This window comes from Narcine bancroftii, chromosome 4 (genome assembly GCF_036971445.1).
Source record: "Narcine bancroftii isolate sNarBan1 chromosome 4, sNarBan1.hap1, whole genome shotgun sequence".
NCBI classification, from domain to species: domain Eukaryota; kingdom Metazoa; phylum Chordata; class Chondrichthyes; order Torpediniformes; family Narcinidae; genus Narcine; species Narcine bancroftii.
The window spans coordinates 226,431,112-226,450,529 of NC_091472.1; the positions used below are offsets into that span (position 1 = coordinate 226,431,112).

The window sequence follows — 19,418 nt, forward strand, 5'->3', positions numbered from 1 at the left end:
CTACTTTTGTTTGCCCGTAAAGGCACCAAAGAAGCCCCACTTGCCCAGTGCTCCCATTAATAGGGGAAAGAGAAGAGACACTGAGTGGGCCTGGATTCACCTCCTATGCTCTCACAGCCGCATGGCCTCCCGTTCATTCCAGCAGTGAACCTGGGCTCTCGGTCTTGAACCTCCGATATGACTGGGAAACTGTCAGAGCCCAAGGCCCTTTAGGAGCCCTGCTCTGAATCGGCACTCAGTGCAATCCCTGGTTTCCAGCAGCCCACTGCCTAGTGCGAGTCCAATGGATTCCAAACCCCTTGGTGGTTTGTTACCATGGTGTATCCTGTTGGGTCCCCTCCCAGGCTTCTCCTTCTAGATGAGGAGGGGAAGGGTGTGTTCTCCCACCTGGGTGTCCTGCACCAGAAGACCTATTGGTTTGTTGGCAGAACCCTTCTTGCTGTAAGAGGTATTTTGTGACAAACCTTATTTTTGACCTCACCAATGGCTTCAGGTCAACCTGCAAAGTCTCCTGGACCCCTGTGTACAACAGCACAGGAGTGTGTGGTTAGGGGTGGGGGTTGCTGAGACTACATTGAATTTGTCCTGGACCAATCTCCTTGCTCTCATGTGGAGGCAGACCAGAGACCGCAGATTCCGGAATCTAGAGGCAAAAATGAACCACTGTAGGGACTCAGTAGGCCAAGCAGCAACTGTGGAGATGGAGAGGAGCTCATCAACATTTTGGATTAAGACCCTTGAAACACCGACTGCCCATTTCCCTCCATGGAGGCTATGCCTCCGGCAACTCACAAATGACTAACAACCACCAGAATAAGGTTTATTTTGATTTGCCACTGTTACAATATTTTTGGTGATACAAGGCCATTGAAATCTCACCAAGGCAGGATTCAGTCTCCAACTAAACTCTAAAAATAATCAATAATCCCAAGAAGGGCTTCCTGTTCTATGTTAGGATGAATTTTGCAAGGCCTTTTGCTATTACAAGAAGGAACAGTGTCCCTTTGATGAATTCCCATAGGAGAGAAGAAAGCCGTTCTGATGGCTTTTATTAACGAGTCTCTGCAACATATTGATCTCACTGCCCTTGTGAAAGGGGATTGTTATGCTTTGGCTTTTGATGAGATTCAAGATTAAGTTTCCAAATATTGGAGCAGTGTCTTGTGACATCAGCCCCTCAGGCAGTTGGCTTCGTAACTGTGGGTCATTGTGACTGGGGTCACTAGTGCATGGGCACATCGAACTGTTGGGACAGTGGTGCTCAATCTTTTTCTTTGCGGTGGGAAGAAAAAGATTGAGGACCATTGCATTAGGGCATGTGTTCCATATTATTGGATTAGGGTCTCGGGCACATTTTATGACATTGAACTTTATATCATTGGATGTTGCATCTGAAAGCATTGGGGCTTGGCATTGAAATGTTGTGCTCTTAGGCCTTTATTCCATTGGGTATTTATGGCCCGACAATGGGTTTATTAATGCATTGTATTAAATTATTGGGCCTTATCCTGGAGTTGTATTTCATTGGCTTTGATCTTAAACCTTTGGATCTTTACAGGATGTAGTTTCAAGGGCTCTGGACAGTGGCTGGCACTGGGCCTTTGCAGCAGGAGGTTCCAAGTGATACAGAGTCTTTCTGCTTGTGGCAGATTGGTGTAAACCATCAGGACAAAAGTGCAAAGGAAGAGAGAACGTGGGTAAAACCACTGATCATGTTAGTAACACAGGGTCGGGGAGAAGGAAATGGGAGCAGGGAGGGAATTAACAGCAATGAGATGGAGCAGTGCAGGTCTGAAGGAAACCAAAGGGGTGAAGCAGAATCCCAAGGCCCGGCTCAGAACAGCACCTGCTTCAAAGAGGAGGGAATCTTTTCTATTCCGTGAATCAACTGGAGACCCACTTCTGGCAATTTGAGGTCACCCTCCTCCTTGGCCTTCAGAACAGGAGTTACGAAGTAGGACGGCTTGGAGAAAATAGTGGGGGGGTCGCTGGCAATTTTGGGAAGGTTCAGAAGGCCGGTTTTGTCCATTTCATACACAGCCTCACCCTGTCCTGGCAATGCAGCTTCCTCCCTGGTGCAAGGCCGGCGCAATCCTCTGGTGACCCTGCCGACTGTGTCCTTCTTGAAGATTTTCCAGGCGTTGTTCCTGATGAAGACCCCGCAAAGCTTGTCATCGCTGGAAGCAAATGAAAGTGGAAGTGGCCATCAGTGTTGACAGAGGTGAGCTGATGCTTGCAATGGGGTTCAAGTCTGAGGGGGTGACAGATGAGATGTGCACTCTATCCTGAAGGTCGGATCCCAAATAATGTTATAAACTTGAAGAGAGAGATAGTTACAAACTGGGCAGCACAGTGGCGCAGCAGGAAGTATCGCTACCTCATGGCACCGCAAACCTGGGTTGGATCCTGTCCTTGGGTGCCATTTGTGTGGAGTTCACATGCTCTCTCTGTGGCCAGGTGGATTTCCTCTAGTGCTCCAGTTTCTACAGATGAATTATTCTAATTGGTTAGATTAATAGGCTGCTTTTAATTTCCCCTGGTGTGCAGGTAAGTGGGAGAACCTAAGGGGGGATGTATTGATGGGAATGTACATGGGATTGATGTTAGGGTAAATGGGTGGTTGATGATCAGTGCAGACTTGATGGGCTGAAGGGTCTGGGTCTCTCTGTCTCTCCATGGCTCCAAATCATTCACACCACTGGTCCATCCTGGGATATGCTGTGCCAGTCTCACCCACACTAGTGTATGAATCAACTATTCCCTGTGGCAATAGTCTCAGATTCTCCCAACTCTCTGATGCTTCTCTGATTGGTTAGTTCAGTGATTGACCTGTGTGACTCTAATTATGGGGTCCCTAACACCTTCACTTTAAAACCCTCTCTGATGCATCACTGCTTGGGATGGGAGCTGCTTTACTCAAGGTCGCAAGGAACTGTAGAAGGCTGCAAACATGGAAACCAACCTCCCCTCCATCCACTCCGTCCTTATCTCCCGCTGCCTCAGGAAAGAAGCTAACATATTGCAGGACATGTCCCATCCTGGTCACCCTCTCATCTCGCCACTTCATTTGGGCAGAAGATTCACGAAAACTCGCTCATCCAGATTGCAGTAGTTTTGTTCCTGCTGTTATTGGACTCTTGAATGGACTCCCCATTAATATATGTTATACTGTTTAACTGTACTTTTCTCTTTAACACTGGCCCCCTGCACTTTTGTTTTATTGTGAACCCTTTGTTTTTAATTCTACCTGCCACTTTGTAGAGGTTGACCTATCTGGACAGCACTCTAAACAGAGTTTTTAAACTGTATCTCAGTGAATGTGACAATAAACAATTCATGATTCTAGGTCCTCTCAACCTGTCTGTGCCCTTTTTTTTATAAACTATCTGACTTTGGTACCTTCCCTGACCTGGGACCTTCCTGCAGTGGCGGAGTTGTGGCAATCCCCTCCCTTCGCTCACCTTGGGTACACCAACTGCAGTCTCCTGACCTTCTGCTGGGTTTGGTGGTCCGCCATCTTGGAAAAGGTTTCAAGGTCAACCCTGACGATCTTTGTGCCCATGCTCTTGGTGCTGAAGTGTCGTTTATCCTGAACGTTTGTGGGCAGGAAGTACTGCCTCAGGCCCTGTAGGCATCATACAGCATTGGTGAGAGGACACTCACCCCACTAGCAGCACACACCTTCACACACAAACCACATATACACTGACGTTCACACACACACACACACACACACACACGTCCTCAAGCACACACACATACACGCGGATACCCTCATGCACATACCTCGCACACTCCCATACATACATGCACACTCTCATGCACACACGCACACACACACCCATACACACACACATGAACACCCCTGTGCACACACACCCACCCCATACACACACAAACCACCCTCATACACACACACACCACACACATGGACACCCTCACACATAGACATCCTCACACACACATCCACACATCCATACACACACATGCGCACATGCGCACCCACAAACCCACCCTTCGTCCCACTTTAATGTTCTGGACACCAAAACCTCATCTGCACCAATCCACTTATAAAAGCCTTGTCAGCCAAGTCTAATTTAAAGAGACAATGACAGTGGTGTTGCGAGTTCATTGTCTACTCCCAAGTACAGCGTACTGATGCATTGACATTCTTACTCGCTGCAGCTGTAGATATGCAAAATGTACTTACAAACAATAAATATAAATGAAATTACCACACAAGATAAAAAATAGATAATAAATGTAAAAGGTGGGTGGCTGTAATATGGTGGTGGAGGCTGTTACAATGGGCTCATTCAAAAGACAGATGGCCACATGGTTGTAAGTAAAATAGAGGGCTATAGGTGGCTGTGATGTTCTTGGTTTTACATATTCTATAAGTATTCACACTGCAGACAGTACAAACAAAAAATGTGATGTTACAATCGTGCGGGCAGATCTTCGGATTTGGAGTAGTGTCATGGTCAGGTCTGACACAGACTCTGTCTCCACCAATCCCTTGGGCAGTGTGTTCCAAACTACAACCTCTTCTGGGTTAAAAAGTTCTCCCTCAATTGCAACCTAAATCTGCCACCATTTTACCTTCAACAAATTCCCTCTTATTGGGTAAAAAGGTTCCTCACTACTTGCTCTACCTCTGTCCCTCATAACTCCATACATCCTCTATCAGATCTTCTCTGCTCCAAGAATAACAAACCCAGCCAATCCGGTGTCTTTGGTTATGTAGCATTCCCATTGTGCCTCACAGGATCCAAGATTACTTCCATTTTGATATCAGCTGGACAGCTCTCAATGGAAGTCTTGCAGATCCCAGCATCATGGAACTGTATCCCACCATAAAGTGATAGTTTGCAGGTAATCAAGAAGGCAAATTGATGTTGTACTTCATTGCTGGAGAATGTGAATTTAAGAACAGGGAGGTCCTGCTGCCACTGTACAGGCCGCACCTAAAGGACTGACAAACTTTGTGCCCATGCTCTCGGTGATGAAGTGTCACTTATCATGGAAATTACTGGGCAGGAAGTAGTGCCTATGCAGCACACAGCACTGGTGTTAGGACACTGAGAAGGATTTGGGCCACATCCAGACAACTGAGAGCAGCTCAGATGGACAACATAGTCATCACAGGGAAGTTGAGTCGAAGGGCCTGTTTCCAGACTATGCAGGCCCACACCCGCGACTCGAAGTGGGGTTAGCAAGACTACATGCGGAGGCGTTACAAAAACTGCAAGCTGAAGAACAGGATCAACCTGCCCCACAAGGTGACATGGTGACATAAAGAGTAGAGCTGCCTCCTCACAATGGCAGAGAGCAAGGTTTGATCCTGGCCTCGGGAGCTCTCTACCTGGAGGCTGCTCGCTCTCACCGTGTCTGCATGGTTTTCCCACGGGAGCACTGGTTTCCTTCAGCAGACACGTGGGTCAGTAGATTAGCTCATTCCTGTCAATTACCCCAAGTGTACAGGTGTATAAAAATGTGGGAAGAGTCAAAACAAAGTGGGAATAATTTAGTGTTGGTGTTAAATGGGTGGTGGATGGTCAGCATGTTCCTGGTGGGCTGAAGGGCCTGTGTCCACACTGCATGACTCTATGACACTGTGGGCTTTGCTGACAGTGTCCACGAATCCCCAAAAGATCACTGGGGATTGGTGAGCACTGTTATTCTTCAATCCAGCAGAGATCTCGATGCTGAACCACCATAGTAAATACTTACAAAAACTTCTCCTGGAAGAATCGCGTCGACTTGCATGTAGACGGCAACGGCCAGGGCCTTAGGAAGCCGCGACGAGTGGCTGGGGGCAGGCTGCGTCGCCAGGTTATCTGACAGCAAGGGGATGTCCTCAGCACTCAAACTGGTCGCACTGCAGGCACACGGACATTCAATGGAGAAACAAGCACTTGGATCTGCGGGTCAATCTGCAGAATATTCGTGCACACTAATCTGACCGCAGGTTATTGAAGGAAACGGGAGTGCATCAACTCTGGCATCTGCCTCCTAACTCTGGCACTTTCAGGTTAATCTGCAACATTGTGGCAAATGAGTTCCAATTCCTTGAACTTTCTCATTTTCCTTTCAGATTTCTAATGCAAAAAAATCTCAACTAAGGAAAATTTCACTGATATGCTATCCACAGTGAATTCCAGATTTCTACTGGTCTTCAGGTGTCCTTCAATTAATTAGAGCATAGAAATCTGCAGCACAGTCCAGGCCCTTCTGCCCACACTGTTGTGCCAACCTAATAATTGTTTCTTTACGGCTGCCTAGAATTTCCACACTGCCTAACCCTCCATTTTACTCAGTTCCATGTACCTAGCTAAAAGATCCTATTGTACCTGCCTCCACCACCATTATCAGCAGTGCATTTCATGTACCCACAAGTCTCTTCCATCCCCCCCGTACTTACTTCCATGCGCCTTAAAACTATGCTCCCTCGTTTTAGACATTTCAGTCCTGCGAACAAGCTTTTGGCCCTCCACACAATCAATGCCTCTCATCATCATCTTATATAACTCTTTCAAGTCACCTCTCATCCTCTGTCACTCCAAGGAGAAAAAACCAAGTTCACTCATGCTCTTTGCAAATCTCCTCTCCACCCTCTCTACAGCATCCACATCCTTCCTATAGTGAGGTGACTAGAACTGAACACAATATTCCAAGTGCTGTTTAACCAAGGTCTGATCTAGCTCCAACCTGACTTCACAGTTCTTGAACTCGATCCTGTGGTTAATGAAGCCCAATACAACATATGCCTTCTTAACAACATTATCTACCTTTGAGTGCAGAAGCTTTGAGTGTCCCTTGGACACAGACCCCAAGATCTCTTAGTTTGTCCACACTGCTCAGAGTCCTCCCATTAACATTGCCTTCAACTTTGACAAACCAAAGTGAACCACTTCACACTTTTCTAAGTTAAACTCCATTGGCCCTTCTCTGCCCAACTCTGCATCCTAGCAATGACTCTTTGTATCAATGTCCCTGTATCCTATCAATGTTCCTCTGGTAACCTCCCAATCTATCGACAACACACTGACTTTCATCTCTTCCGCAAACTTACTAACCCGCCTGTGCACTTCCTCATCCAGGTCACTTATTAAAAAGAAATCACAGAGGAAGGGCCCCAGAACTGATCCCTGCGGAAGTCCACTGGTCACTAACCTCCATGCAGAATACAAACCATCTACAACTGCCCTCTTCCTACTCTGGCCAAGCCAATTCTGTATCCACAAAGCAAAATTTCCTTGCCTCCTTACTTTCAGAATGAACCTTGCATGGTGAACCTTATCAAATGCCTTACTGAAATCCATATACACTACATCCACCACTCTACTTTCATCAATGTTCTTTGTTATATCCTTAAAGAATTCAATAAGGCTCGTGAGTCACTAACTTCCCCTGACAAAGTAATGTTGACTCCGTAATCAGATTATGCTACTCTAAATGCTTGTAAATCCTGTCAGGATCTTCTCCACTAAAGTAGGACTCCCTGGTCTATAATTTCCTGGGTTATCCCTACTCCCTTTCTTAAACAGGGGAACAACATTTGCAACCCTCCAGTCCTCTGATACTAATCCTGTCCCCAGTGACAATGTGAAGATCATTGCCAGTAATCTCATGGTCCCGGTGACTTATCTAACTTCCTGGTTTTCAAAAGCTCCAACACTTCCTTTTTCTTAATGACAACATGCTCAAGCATGTCCACAACAGTCCACTTAAGTCATCTTCAGAATTGCTAAGGTCTTTTTCTCTGGTGAACACTGAAGCAAAGTATTCATTAAGAACCTCCGCTGCCTCCTCCAACTCCATGCAGATGTTTCACTATCACCCTTGATGGGTCCTATCCTCTCATGACTCATCCTCTTGTTCTTCAGATACTTGTGGAATGCTCTCAGGTTTTCCTGAATCCACCTCGCAAAGGCCTTCTTATTGCCCCTTCTAGATCTCCAAAGACCTTTCTTAAGCTCTTTCCTGGCAATCTTGTAATTCACTAGAGCTCTATCAGTTCCTATCCTTGTAAATCTCCCATAAGCTTTTCTTTTTTTTCTTAACTAGATTTTCTACACCCTTTTTACACCATGGTTCTTTCATCTTACCGACCTTTCCCTGCCTCAATGGCAGAGTGCCACGCAAATGTTCTCTGAACATTTGCCACATTTCTGCCAAATTTTTCCCTCAGTACATCTGCTCTCAATTTATGCTCCCAAGCTCCTGCCTAACATTTCTTCCTACCCCAATTAAATGTTTTCCCAAATTGTATTTTCCTGTCCTTCTTAGTGCTGGTTCATTTGCCCAATAACAAGTCAAGAACAACCTTTTTGGCCTGTCTACATATTGTGTCAGGAAAACCTTCCTGAACAGACCAATAAGTCCATTCCATTCAAACCTTTCAGTAAAGATGGTGCCAATTGATATCAGGGAAGTTAAATTCACCCATCCCTACAAGCTTATTATTTTTGCACCTTTCTAGAATTTGCTTTCCTATCTGCTCCTCAATGCCTCCTTTACTATTGGGGAGGGGGGGGTCTATATTATACACCCAGTTGGGTTCTTGTTCTTGACTTCCACCCACACTGACTCAGTGGACAATCCCTCCACTACTTCTCCCTTTTCTACAGCAGTGATTGTATCCCCTGATAAGCAATCCCACCCCAAACCTCTCCCCCACCCACCTCTTTACCTCCTTCCCTGTCCTATCTGAAACATCTTAAGTCCAGCACATTTTGCAGCCAATCCTGCCCCTGAGACAGCCAAGTCTTTGTGATGGCCACAACATCAATGTTCCACATACTGATCGACATTTAAGTTCATTTACTCCATTTCTAATATTTCTTGCAATAAATTACACAAATTGCAACCCCCTTTAAAGTGCTTGATTTATGTTCCATCTGCTACCTGTCCTTCCTCACAGTCTCACTGCGCATAATGTCTACCATTTCACCAACTGCTCCATCATTTGACCAAACATTCATATTCCCCTGCCTAGCTGGTTTAAACCCTCCCTGACAGAGCGATCAAAACTGCTTGCGAGGATATTGGTCCCTTTTCAGTTTGGGTGCAGCCCGTCCTTTTTATATATCAATCCTTCTCCAGAGGTGTTCCCAATGATCCAACTCTTTCAGTCACACATCAATCTGCCACAACTTCCCATTCTTGCCCTCACTAGCACGTGGCTCAGGCAGCAATCCAGAGATCACCACCCGTGAGGTCCTGCTTTTCAGCTTCCTTCCTAATTCCTTATATTCACCCCTCAGGACTTCATCACTTTTTCTATCTATCTCATTTGTGCCAGACCTAACCCTGGCATCTGGGAGGCAAGATACCGTCTAATAGTCTTGATCCCTTCCACAGAATCTCCTGTCTAATCTCCTCACCAATGACTCCCCTATCACTACTGCTCTCCTCCTTTCTTCCCTTCCCTTCTGACCCACTGTGCTAGAGACCTGACTTCCGTGGCTTGTCCCTAATAGGTCTCGCCTTCCAACAGTATCCAAAATGGTATGCTTATTATTGAGGGGAATGATCACAGGGTATTCTCTTAAAATAGTCGAGCTCCAGTTTGAAGAGGCAGTGACAAAAGAAATTGATGATGGACGTGGTGTACATGGATTTTATGTAAGATATTTCACACAGTAGGCTCATTCAGAAAGTCCTGAGGTATGGGGTCCAAGGAAACTTGGTTGCTGGGATTTAGAAGTGACTCGCCTGCAGAAAGCAGGGAATTGCAGTAAATAAAACAGATCCTGTCTGGACGTCCACAACTAGTGATGGTCCATAGGAATCTGTGCTGCGACCTCTGCTATTCATAATCTTTATAAATTGGACAAAGAAGTGGAGGGGTGGGTCAGTAAGTTTGCAGATGACATGAAGGTTGAAGTTGCTGTGGTAGATCACAACAGTATATAGACAGGATGTAGAATAAGACGGAGAAGTGGTAGATGGAGTTCAATCCAGGTAAGTATGCAGTGATGCAGACAGTCACAGTGATGACGGTAACTTTTTTTCCCATGATGACAATAAAAAATACCAGAGAACATCGGTTTAAGGTGAATGGAGGAAAGTTTAGGTGAGATATCAGAGGTACATTTTATTTAGACAAAGAGGGATGGATGCCTGGAATGCATGTCGGAGATGGTGGGAACCTGACATTCATAAGACCCTTCCATAGGCACATGGTTGTAAGAAAAATAGAGGATTATGGATGTGAGGTTGGGAAGGATTAGATTGTTGTGGAGTAGGTTTCCAAAGGTCGGCACACATTGTGGGCTGAAGGGCCTGTACTGTGCTGAAATGTTCTACTTTCAATAATTTTGCCTGTCTATACCCAATTTCTCTCCAGAAGCAAACAGAGGGCTCTTGGTTTGAATCCCACTCCGAGACTTCAACACACAGATCTAGCCTGACACTAGGCAAGGTGGGCTTTCACAAGGACTGTCTCCTGCATGAAATATTACACTGAGGTTTGCCTTCTCAGGCATGGAAAATCCTATGATTCCTTTTTGAAGAAGTATCACCAGACTCTCTTGGACCATTAGTGGCACGGTGGTGTAGGGGGTAGGGCTGCTATTTCCTGGCACCATAGACCCGGGTTTAATCCTGACCCCTGCCACTCTGTTTCCCCCCCCCACCCCCACCACTCAGGTTTACCCTCAGCTGCTCAGGTTTCGCGAGGTTAATTTACCACTGTAAGATGGTCCTAAGTGTGTAGGTGAAGGGAGGAATCTGTGGGAGTTGATGGGAATGTTGGGGGGAAATAAAATGTATTAAGTTAAAATATGTTGTTGATGGTCAGTGCAGACTAGATGGGCGGAAGGGCCTCTTCATCAGGTGCCTCATGAAACTCACCTCCATTGTCTTTTAAATGGATGGGGGGGTGGGGGTCATCTTCTGAGAAGCATCGTTAGGTGATTTGGCAACACCATTAGATTAACAAGCTCTGTCGGAGAGCAGAATTGACATGGATGACTACCTGCCCATTTTCTGCAGTTTCCAATCTTCTGCTGGTAGGTTCAGTCCAAGCCGTGAACCTGAAGGCATTGCAGAGGAAGGTCCAGATGTGTCAATTTTTCTTGAGTTGATGCTTGGATGGTATTGGGTAGAGGACACAGATAGACTCTGCATCTTTCCCATCCGCCCAGCAGTGAGCTTCTGATGGTGGAACAGTGAAGCTCTTCGACTTGTCAAGCTCAGCAATCTTTTGTCAATTTTAAAAGTACCTGGCGTTAAAAAGAATAAAATACCAGCTCACATCAACCCTGGGGCAAAGAAATCCTGAAGTCAGTTCAAAGACGCAGGTCAACTCACTCAAAGGCGAAGCCAGTTTCAAATTTTTTTTTAAAATTTTTTTATTTTTCACACCATAAATCACATTAGCCATGATACATACTTTTTCCTTTTCACACATATACAGTGACATTTTCTCCCCCCCACCTCCCAACCCCCCCTCCCCCACCCCCCCCCCCCCCCATCCATTTAAGGTATACAATCTAGGATACATTAAACCAGTCAGACAATGTTGTCACTCAACAAAAATACATCAGAAATTCTACTGAGTCCATTCTTTTCTTTCCTTCTCCTTCCATCAACTTAGGTAATGATTGTCCCCGGTAGGTTTTCGCTATTGTATTTAATGTAAGGCTCCCATATTTGTTCGAATATTTCAATATTATTTCTTAAACTATATGTTATTTTTTCTAATGGAATACATTTATTCATTTCTATATACCAGTGTTGTATTTTCAAATTATCTTCCAATTTCCAGGTTGACATAATACATTTTTTTGCTACGGCTAGAGCTATCTTAACAAATCTTTTTTGTACATCCTCCAAATCAATTCCAAATTCTTTGTTTTTTATGTTACTTAGGAGAAAGATCTCTAGATTCTTTGGTATATTGTTTTCTGTTATTTTATTTAATATCTGATTGAGATCTTCCCAAAATTTTTCTACTTTCTCACATGTCCAGATTGCATGAATTGTTGTTCCCATTTCTTTTTTACATCGAAAACATCTATCAGATACTGTTGGGTCCCATTTATTTAACTTTTGAGGTGTAATGTATAGTCTGTGTATCCAGTTATATTGTATCATACGTAGCCTCATATTTATTGTATTTCTCATCGTTCCAGAACATAATTTCTCCCATGTTTTCTTTTTTATCTTTATATTTAAATCTTGTTCCCATTTTTGTTTAGTTTTACCATTTTCTTCCTCATTCTCCTTTTCTTGCAGTTTAATATACATATTTGTTATAAATCTTTTCATTATCATTGTATCTGTAATCACATATTCAAGGTTACTTGCTTCTGGCAAACTCAAACTGCTTCCTAATTTATCCTTCAAGTAGGATCTCAATTGGTAATATGCCAGCGCTGTATCTTGAGTTATATTGTACTTATCTTTCATTTGTTCAAAGGATAAGAATCTATTTCCTGAAAAACAATTTTCTATTCTTTTAATCCCTTTTTTCTCCCATTTTCTAAAGGAAAGGTTATCTATTGTAAAAGGGAGTAACTTGTTTAGCATCAATATTAGTTTTGGTAATTGATAATTTGTTTTATTTCTTTCTACATGAATCTTCTTCCAAATATTGAGGAGATGATGTAATACTGGAGAACTTCTATGTTGTACCAATTTTTCATCCCATTTATATAATATGTGTTCAGGTATCTTTTCCCCTATTTTATCTAATTCTAATCTCGTCCAGTCTGGTTTTTCCTTTGTTTGATAAAAATCTGATAGCTATCTTAATTGTGCGGCTCTATAATAATTTTTAAAGTTTGGCAGTTGTAAGCCTCCTTGTCATTCTGTTAATTTATCTAGTGCTATCCTCGGTTTCCCCCCTCTCCATAAAAATTTCCTTATTATTTTCTTCAACTCCTTGAAGAATTTTTCTGTCAGTTGTATTGGCAATGCCTGAAATAAGTATAATATCCTTGGAAAAATGTTCATTTTAATACAGTTTATCCTTCCTATTAATGTTAGTGGCAAATCTTTCCAATGCTCTAAATCGTCCTGTAATTTTTTCATAAGTGGATAATAATTGAGTTTATATAGTTGGCCGAGATTTTTGTTTATTTGTACACCTAGGTATCTTATTGCCTGCATTTGCCATCTAAATGGAGATTTCTTCTTAAATTTTGAGAAATCCGCTTTATTCATAGGCATTGCTTCACTTTTATTTACGTTTATCTTGTAACCCAACACTTCTCCATATTCCTTCAATTTCTTATATAATTCTTTTATTGATAGTTCTGGTTCTGTTAAGTACACTATAACATCATCCGCAAATAGACTGATTTTATATTCCTTGTCTTTTATTTTTATTCCTTTTATATTATTATCTATTCTTATCAATTCTGCTAGTGGTTCTATAGCTAACGCAAACAATAAAGGTGATAGTGGGCATCCCTGCCGCGTTGACCTGCTTAAGTTAAATTGCTTTGATACATGTCCATTTACTGTCACTTTCGCTAACGGTCCCTTATATAATGCTTTAATCCAATTAATATACTTCTCCAGTAAACTGAATTTTTGCAATACTTTGAACAAATAATTCCATTCTACTCTGTCAAAGGCCTTCTCTGCGTCTAAAGCAACTGCTACTGTAGGTGCTTTATTTCCTTCTACTGCATGAATTGTTAATAAATTTACAAATATTGTCTGTTGTGCGTCTTTTTTTGATAAATCCAGTTTTGTCTAAATTTACCATTTTCGGTACATGCTCTGCTAATCTGTTTGCTAATAGTTTAGCTATTATCTTATAATCTGTGTTTAGTAAAGATATTGGTCTATATGACGCTGGTGAGAGTGGATCTTTCCCTTGCTTTAGTATTACTGTAATTATTGCTGTTTTACATGAATCTGGTAAGCTTTGTGTTTCATCAATTTGGTTGATTACATCCAGGAGGGGCGGAATTAATAAGTCTTTAAATGTTTTGTAGAATTCTATTGGGAATCCATCCTCTCCTGGTGTCTTATTATTTGGTAATTTTTTTATTATCTCTTGTATTTCTACTATTCCAAATGGTTCTGTTAATTTATTTTGTTCCTCTATTTGTAGTTTTGGTAGTTCAATTTTAGTCAGAAATTCATCTATTTTCCCTTCTTTCCCTTCGTTGTTCATAGAATTCTCTAAAGTTTTCCTTAATTTCTTTTGGATTATATGTAATTTGTTTGTCTTTTTTCCTTGATGCCAATACCATTTTCTTAGCTTGTTCTGTCTTAAGCTGCCATGCTAGGATTTTGTGCGTTTTTTCACCCAGTTCATAATATTTCTGTTTTGTCTTCATTATATTCTTCTCCACCTTATATGTTTGTAGTGTTTCATATTTTATTTTTTTTTCTGCCAATTCTCTTCTTTTAGTTGTATCTTCCTTCATTGCTAATTTTTTTTTCTATATTTACTATTTCCCTTTCCAACTGCTCTGTTTCCTGATTATAGTCCTTCTTCATCTTGGTTACATAACTTATTATTTGCCCTCTAATGAATGCTTTCATTGCATCCCATAGTATAAACTTATCTTCCACTGATTCCGTATTTATTTCAAAATACATTTTTATTTGTTTTTCAATAAATTCTCTAAAATCCTGCCTTTTAAGTAACATGGAGTTTAATCTCCATCTATACATTCTTGGAGGGATGTCCTCTAGCTTTACTGTCAATATTATGGGTGAATGGTCCGATAGTATTCTAGCTTTATATTCTGTTTTACTTACTCTATCTTGCATACTAGCTGATAACAAAAATAGGTCTATTCTTGAGTATGTTTTATGTCTAGCCGAGTAATATGAATATTCCTTTTCTTTTGGGTGTTGTTTCCTCCATATATCCAAAAGTTGCATTTCTTCCATTGATTTAATTATAAATTTGGTTACTTTGTTCTTTCTGTTAATTTTTTTCCCAGTTTTATCCATATTTGAATCCAAATTCAGGTTGAAATTCCCTCCTATTAATATGTTCCCTTGTGTATTTGCTACCTTCAAAAAGATATCTTGCATAAACTTTTGATCTTCTTCGTTAGGTGAATATACATTGAGTAGATTCCAAAACTCCGAATATATCTGACATTTTATCATTACATATCTCCCTGCAGGATCTATTATTTCCTCTTCTATTTTAAATGGCACATTTTTACTAATTAATATAGCCACGCCTCTTGCTTTTGAATTATACGATGCTGCTGTTACATGTCCTACCCAATCTCTCTTTAATTTCTTGTGCTCCAATTCAGTTAAGTGTGTTTCTTGCACAAATGCTATATCAATTTTTTATTTTTTCAGTAAATTTAGCAGTTTCTTCCTTTTAATTTGGTTATGTATTCCATTAATATTTAAAGTCATATAGTTCAACGTAGCCATTTTATACTTTGTTTATCTTCCCTTTCCGTTTTTCCATCATTACCTTTTCTGTTTTCTTATTTTAAACCCTTTATATGACAACATTCCTAAAACATCAAACATTTTCCTTATTCTCCTATTTAAAACTTCTTTAGCCCCAATCTCCCCTTCCCATCCTGAGTTGTCCTTTATCCCTTGTCGGACAACAACATCTCCCCTCTCCATTTGGGTTTGCGAATTCACTCGCAAGCGTCAGCTGACTTTGCAGTGACCGCAACTCCTCCCCACCCAGCCCCCGCAGAAAAGATTTCACTTTTCATATGTAACAAAGGTCACTCTTTTAGTTCCCTCCTTATTCCCTCTATTCCATTTCCTTCCCTTATTAATTCTTGTCTATACTATCTATATTTTCCTCTAAATACGGATACATTCACGTATGCACATTATACATATACACACTTATACCTCTTTACCCACATACATATAAATCGTGGTCATTTTTACTCTCATTACACGTCTTCATCCCTCAGTCTATTTTGTAATTGTTCTGCAAATTTTCGTGCTGCTTCTGGATCCGAGAATAGTCTGTTTTGTTGTCCTGGAATAAATATTTTCAATACCGCTGAATGCTTTAGTATAAATTTTTTACCCTTTCTTCCATAAAATCGCCTTTGCTGTATTGAACTCCTTTCTTTTCTTTAGGAGTTCAAAACTTATATCTGGATAAATGAAGATTTTTTGCCCTTTGTACTCCAGTGGCTTGTTGCCCTCTCTTACTTTTTCCATTGTCTTCTCCAGTACCTTTTCTCTTGTAGTATATCTTAGAAATTTTACTAAAATAGATCTTGGTTTTTGTTGTGGTTGTGGTTTAAAGGCCAATGCTCTATGTGCCCTTTCTATTTCCATTTCTTGCTGTAGTTCTGGACATCCTAGGATCCTAGGGATCCAATCTTTTATAAACTCTCTCATATTCTTGCCTTCTTCATCTTCCTTAAGGCCCACTATCTTTATGTTATTTCTTCTGTTATAATTTTCCATTATATCTATTTTCTGAGCTAACAGCTCTTGTGTCTCTATAGCTTTTTTATTAGATTCCTCTAATTTCTTTTTTAAGTCCTCTACCTCCATTTCTACTGCTGCTTCCCGCTCTTCCATCTTGTCCATTTTTTTTCCCATTTCTGTTAAGGTCATATCTATTTTATTCATTTTCTCTTCTGTGTTGTTTATTCTTCTTCTTAAATCATTAAATTCCTGTGTTTGCCATTCTTTAAATGACTCCATGTATTCTTTAATAAGAGAAAGTATATCCTTTATCTTGCCTTTCCCTTCCTCTTCCTCTTCTTCTGGGTTGGCCATCTGTTGTTTCTTTCTTGCCCTTTTCTTCTCTTCTTTCTTGTTTTCATTGTCTTCTGTGTTCTCTTCTTGCTGCAGGTGTTCTGCAGCTGTCGTTGCCGGCTGTGGAGATCGACTCCCCAGCTGGTCACCCCTCCTGTCGGTGTGTTTTTTTTCATGCGCGGTTGCGCACTTTTACTCGGCTCAACGAGCCATTTTTGTAGTCCACTTTCTACCGACCTGAGGGAGCGGGTTTCTCTCTCCACCGCGGGCCTCTTCGAACAGGTAAGGCCTTCTCCTTCTTCCTCCGTTGTCTTCTCTTCCTTTCTTCTTACCGTTGATTTCGATTTTTCTTTTTTTGTCGCCATCTTCTTTCCACCTTTATACTCACTTTTCTTTAACTTTTATTTCTGTGCCTTTGTGTTTTCCTTTGTTTTTTTTTACTTGGCTGGAGTTCACCGTCCGGCCACTACTCCATCACGTGACTTCCCCCCAGTTTCAAATTTTAAAGAAATGTTGCCAATCCCCTTTGATAATATTATCTCCATCAGGGTCATCACAGAGTCTTACATCTCCAAGCAGGCCCTATTATCAATGCCAACCAATATCATGAATATGAATCTCCAAAGGTTGGTTTGCAGGTGCAGCACACTATCAAGGAAAATGGAAATGTTGGCCTTCATACCCAAGGGATTGAATTTAGGAGCAGGAAGGTTATGCTGCAACAGTACTAGGTACCGGTGAGACTGCATCTGAAGTACTGCATGCAGTTCTAGTCTCCTTACTTGAGGAAAGCTTTGGAGGGGGCCCAGCGGAGGTTCACCAGGTTAATTCAAGAGATGAGGAGGTTGGCCTATGAGGAGAGATTGAATCATCTGGGACTGTACTCATTGGAATTTAGAAGAATGAGAGGGGATCTTATAGAAATGCATACATTTATGAAAGAATAGAGGTAGATAAGTTGTTTCCATTGATAGAGGAGGCTAGAACTAGGGGACATAGCCTCAAGATAGAGAATAGATTTAGGACAGAGATGAGGAGAAGCTACTTTTCCCAGAGGATGGTGAATCTATTGAATTGGCTGCCCATTGAAGCAGTGGAGGTGGCCTCAGTAAATATATCTGAGACAAGGTTGAATAGATTTTTATATAGTAGGGGAATTAAGGGATATGGGGAAAAGGCAGGTAGGTAGAGATGAACCTATCATCAGATCAGCCATGATTGCATTGAATGGCGAAGCAGGCTCGGTGGGCCAGATGGCCTCCTCCTGCTCCTATTTCTTCCCATCCATACATCTGTCCAAGTGCCTGTTGAACAGCATGAATATGGGAAAAGGTTTGATGCACTTTACCCTCTATCCCACACATGTCAAACTCTGGCCCGCGGGCCATATAATTATATTTGGCCCGCAAGATCATTTCCAAAATGTATTAGAGGTGGCCCGCAGGCCACCGCGGCAGTATAGCGCATGCACAGCTAATACTACAAATCCCAGAATGCATTGGCGTCAGCCCGCTAATCGCCTCCACCTCCTCTGTTTACGTTGCAGGGTCTCACCGTGGACTCTGGTTTTGGGGCCTGGCCAGTGTCAGGGGAAGCCAAGGCCGCTTCCCAGCGCCCGGAACCGGAGGCCTCGGGCCTGACCTCACCAGGACCGTTGCCCACTCCCCCTCCCTGCCGCAGGCCGACCTGCGACTCACGGTGACGGGGCCGCTGATCCGCCGAGATGCCGCCCTGCAGTGAGAGCCGATGCCCCCACACTGTCGTTGTCCAACCCGATCGTCCGCAAACCCCGCCCTCCCGCACACAGGCCTGAGTAAGTATTATGAACTTTAATCTCAGGATAAAACGATCTTCCAATAGTTTTATGTCACAGTGATAAATATATTCCTGGTTAAAAATGGTCCTGCACCTGGTTACAAGCTCATTAGGCATAAAACTTGAAAAGTGTGTAAATCAAAGGATATCTGTACCAATGGAAAAAGGGCATGGCAAATAACCCTGCTAGAGTTCATGCCCACAATCAGTCACCCATTTGATTGTTTCAGGAATCATGTTATTCTCCCACATTCTCAATAGCCCTCAGATTTTACTATTCGACAGCACACTAGCAACATTTGACAAATTCTCTATAGAGAAATATTATTTATTGAATATTTTATTTCTCATTTGTTAATGCTTCTGGAAAGAGTTTATCCAAAACTATTATTAAACATTTATTTTAATAAGAAAAAGTTTAACATTACATATGTTGAAAGAAGAGAAAACATGCAGAGGTGGTTGAAAATTTTCAATAAATATTTAGTTCGGCCCTCGACTTAGTCCAAGTTTTTAATTTTGGCCCTCTGTGAATTTGAGTTTGACACCCCTGCTCTATCCCATTTATCATTTTATTTTCCTCAATCACGCCGCCTCTTTTGCTCTAATGCTTTGCAGAAAACAGACCGATTCTCTCCAGTGTCTCCTCATAACTGAAGCTCTGCATCCCAGGAACCTCACTCTGCACCCTCTCCTGTGGTTTTGTGACAAGGGCAGCACAGCTCTCCAGCTGAGCTCCGACCAATAAAGTTGGAGAATAAACATCCCAGCACTTGTACTCAGGGCCCCAACAAACGAAGGCCTGTATCCTGTGCTTAAGCAGAAACCTTCGAGGATTCATAGTTAATAGGACCAGGAGCAGGCCATTCAGCACTTCAAGCCTGCGCCACCACTCAATGCCATACAAACTTAAA

General features: G+C 42.1%; 1 protein-coding gene across 8 annotated transcripts in view; it reads right to left on the minus strand.

Moving 5' to 3' along the window:
* Nucleotides 1–806: 806 nt before the first annotated feature.
* Nucleotides 807–19,418, minus strand: part of LOC138761659 (cyclic nucleotide-binding domain-containing protein 2-like) — a 68,292-nt gene continuing 49,680 nt past the window's right edge. For all 8 annotated transcript variants that reach the window (XM_069934192.1, XM_069934194.1, XM_069934187.1 and 5 more), the window contains 4 exons: nucleotides 10,985–11,231; nucleotides 5,734–5,881; nucleotides 3,462–3,625; nucleotides 807–2,177 (listed from right to left, as the gene is read on the minus strand). In XM_069934192.1, coding sequence (XP_069790293.1) covers nucleotides 1,835–2,177; nucleotides 3,462–3,625; nucleotides 5,734–5,881; nucleotides 10,985–11,231 — 902 coding nt within the window. In that variant the 3' untranslated portion in view covers nucleotides 807–1,834. The remainder of the gene's footprint in view (nucleotides 2,178–3,461; nucleotides 3,626–5,733; nucleotides 5,882–10,984; nucleotides 11,232–19,418) is intronic.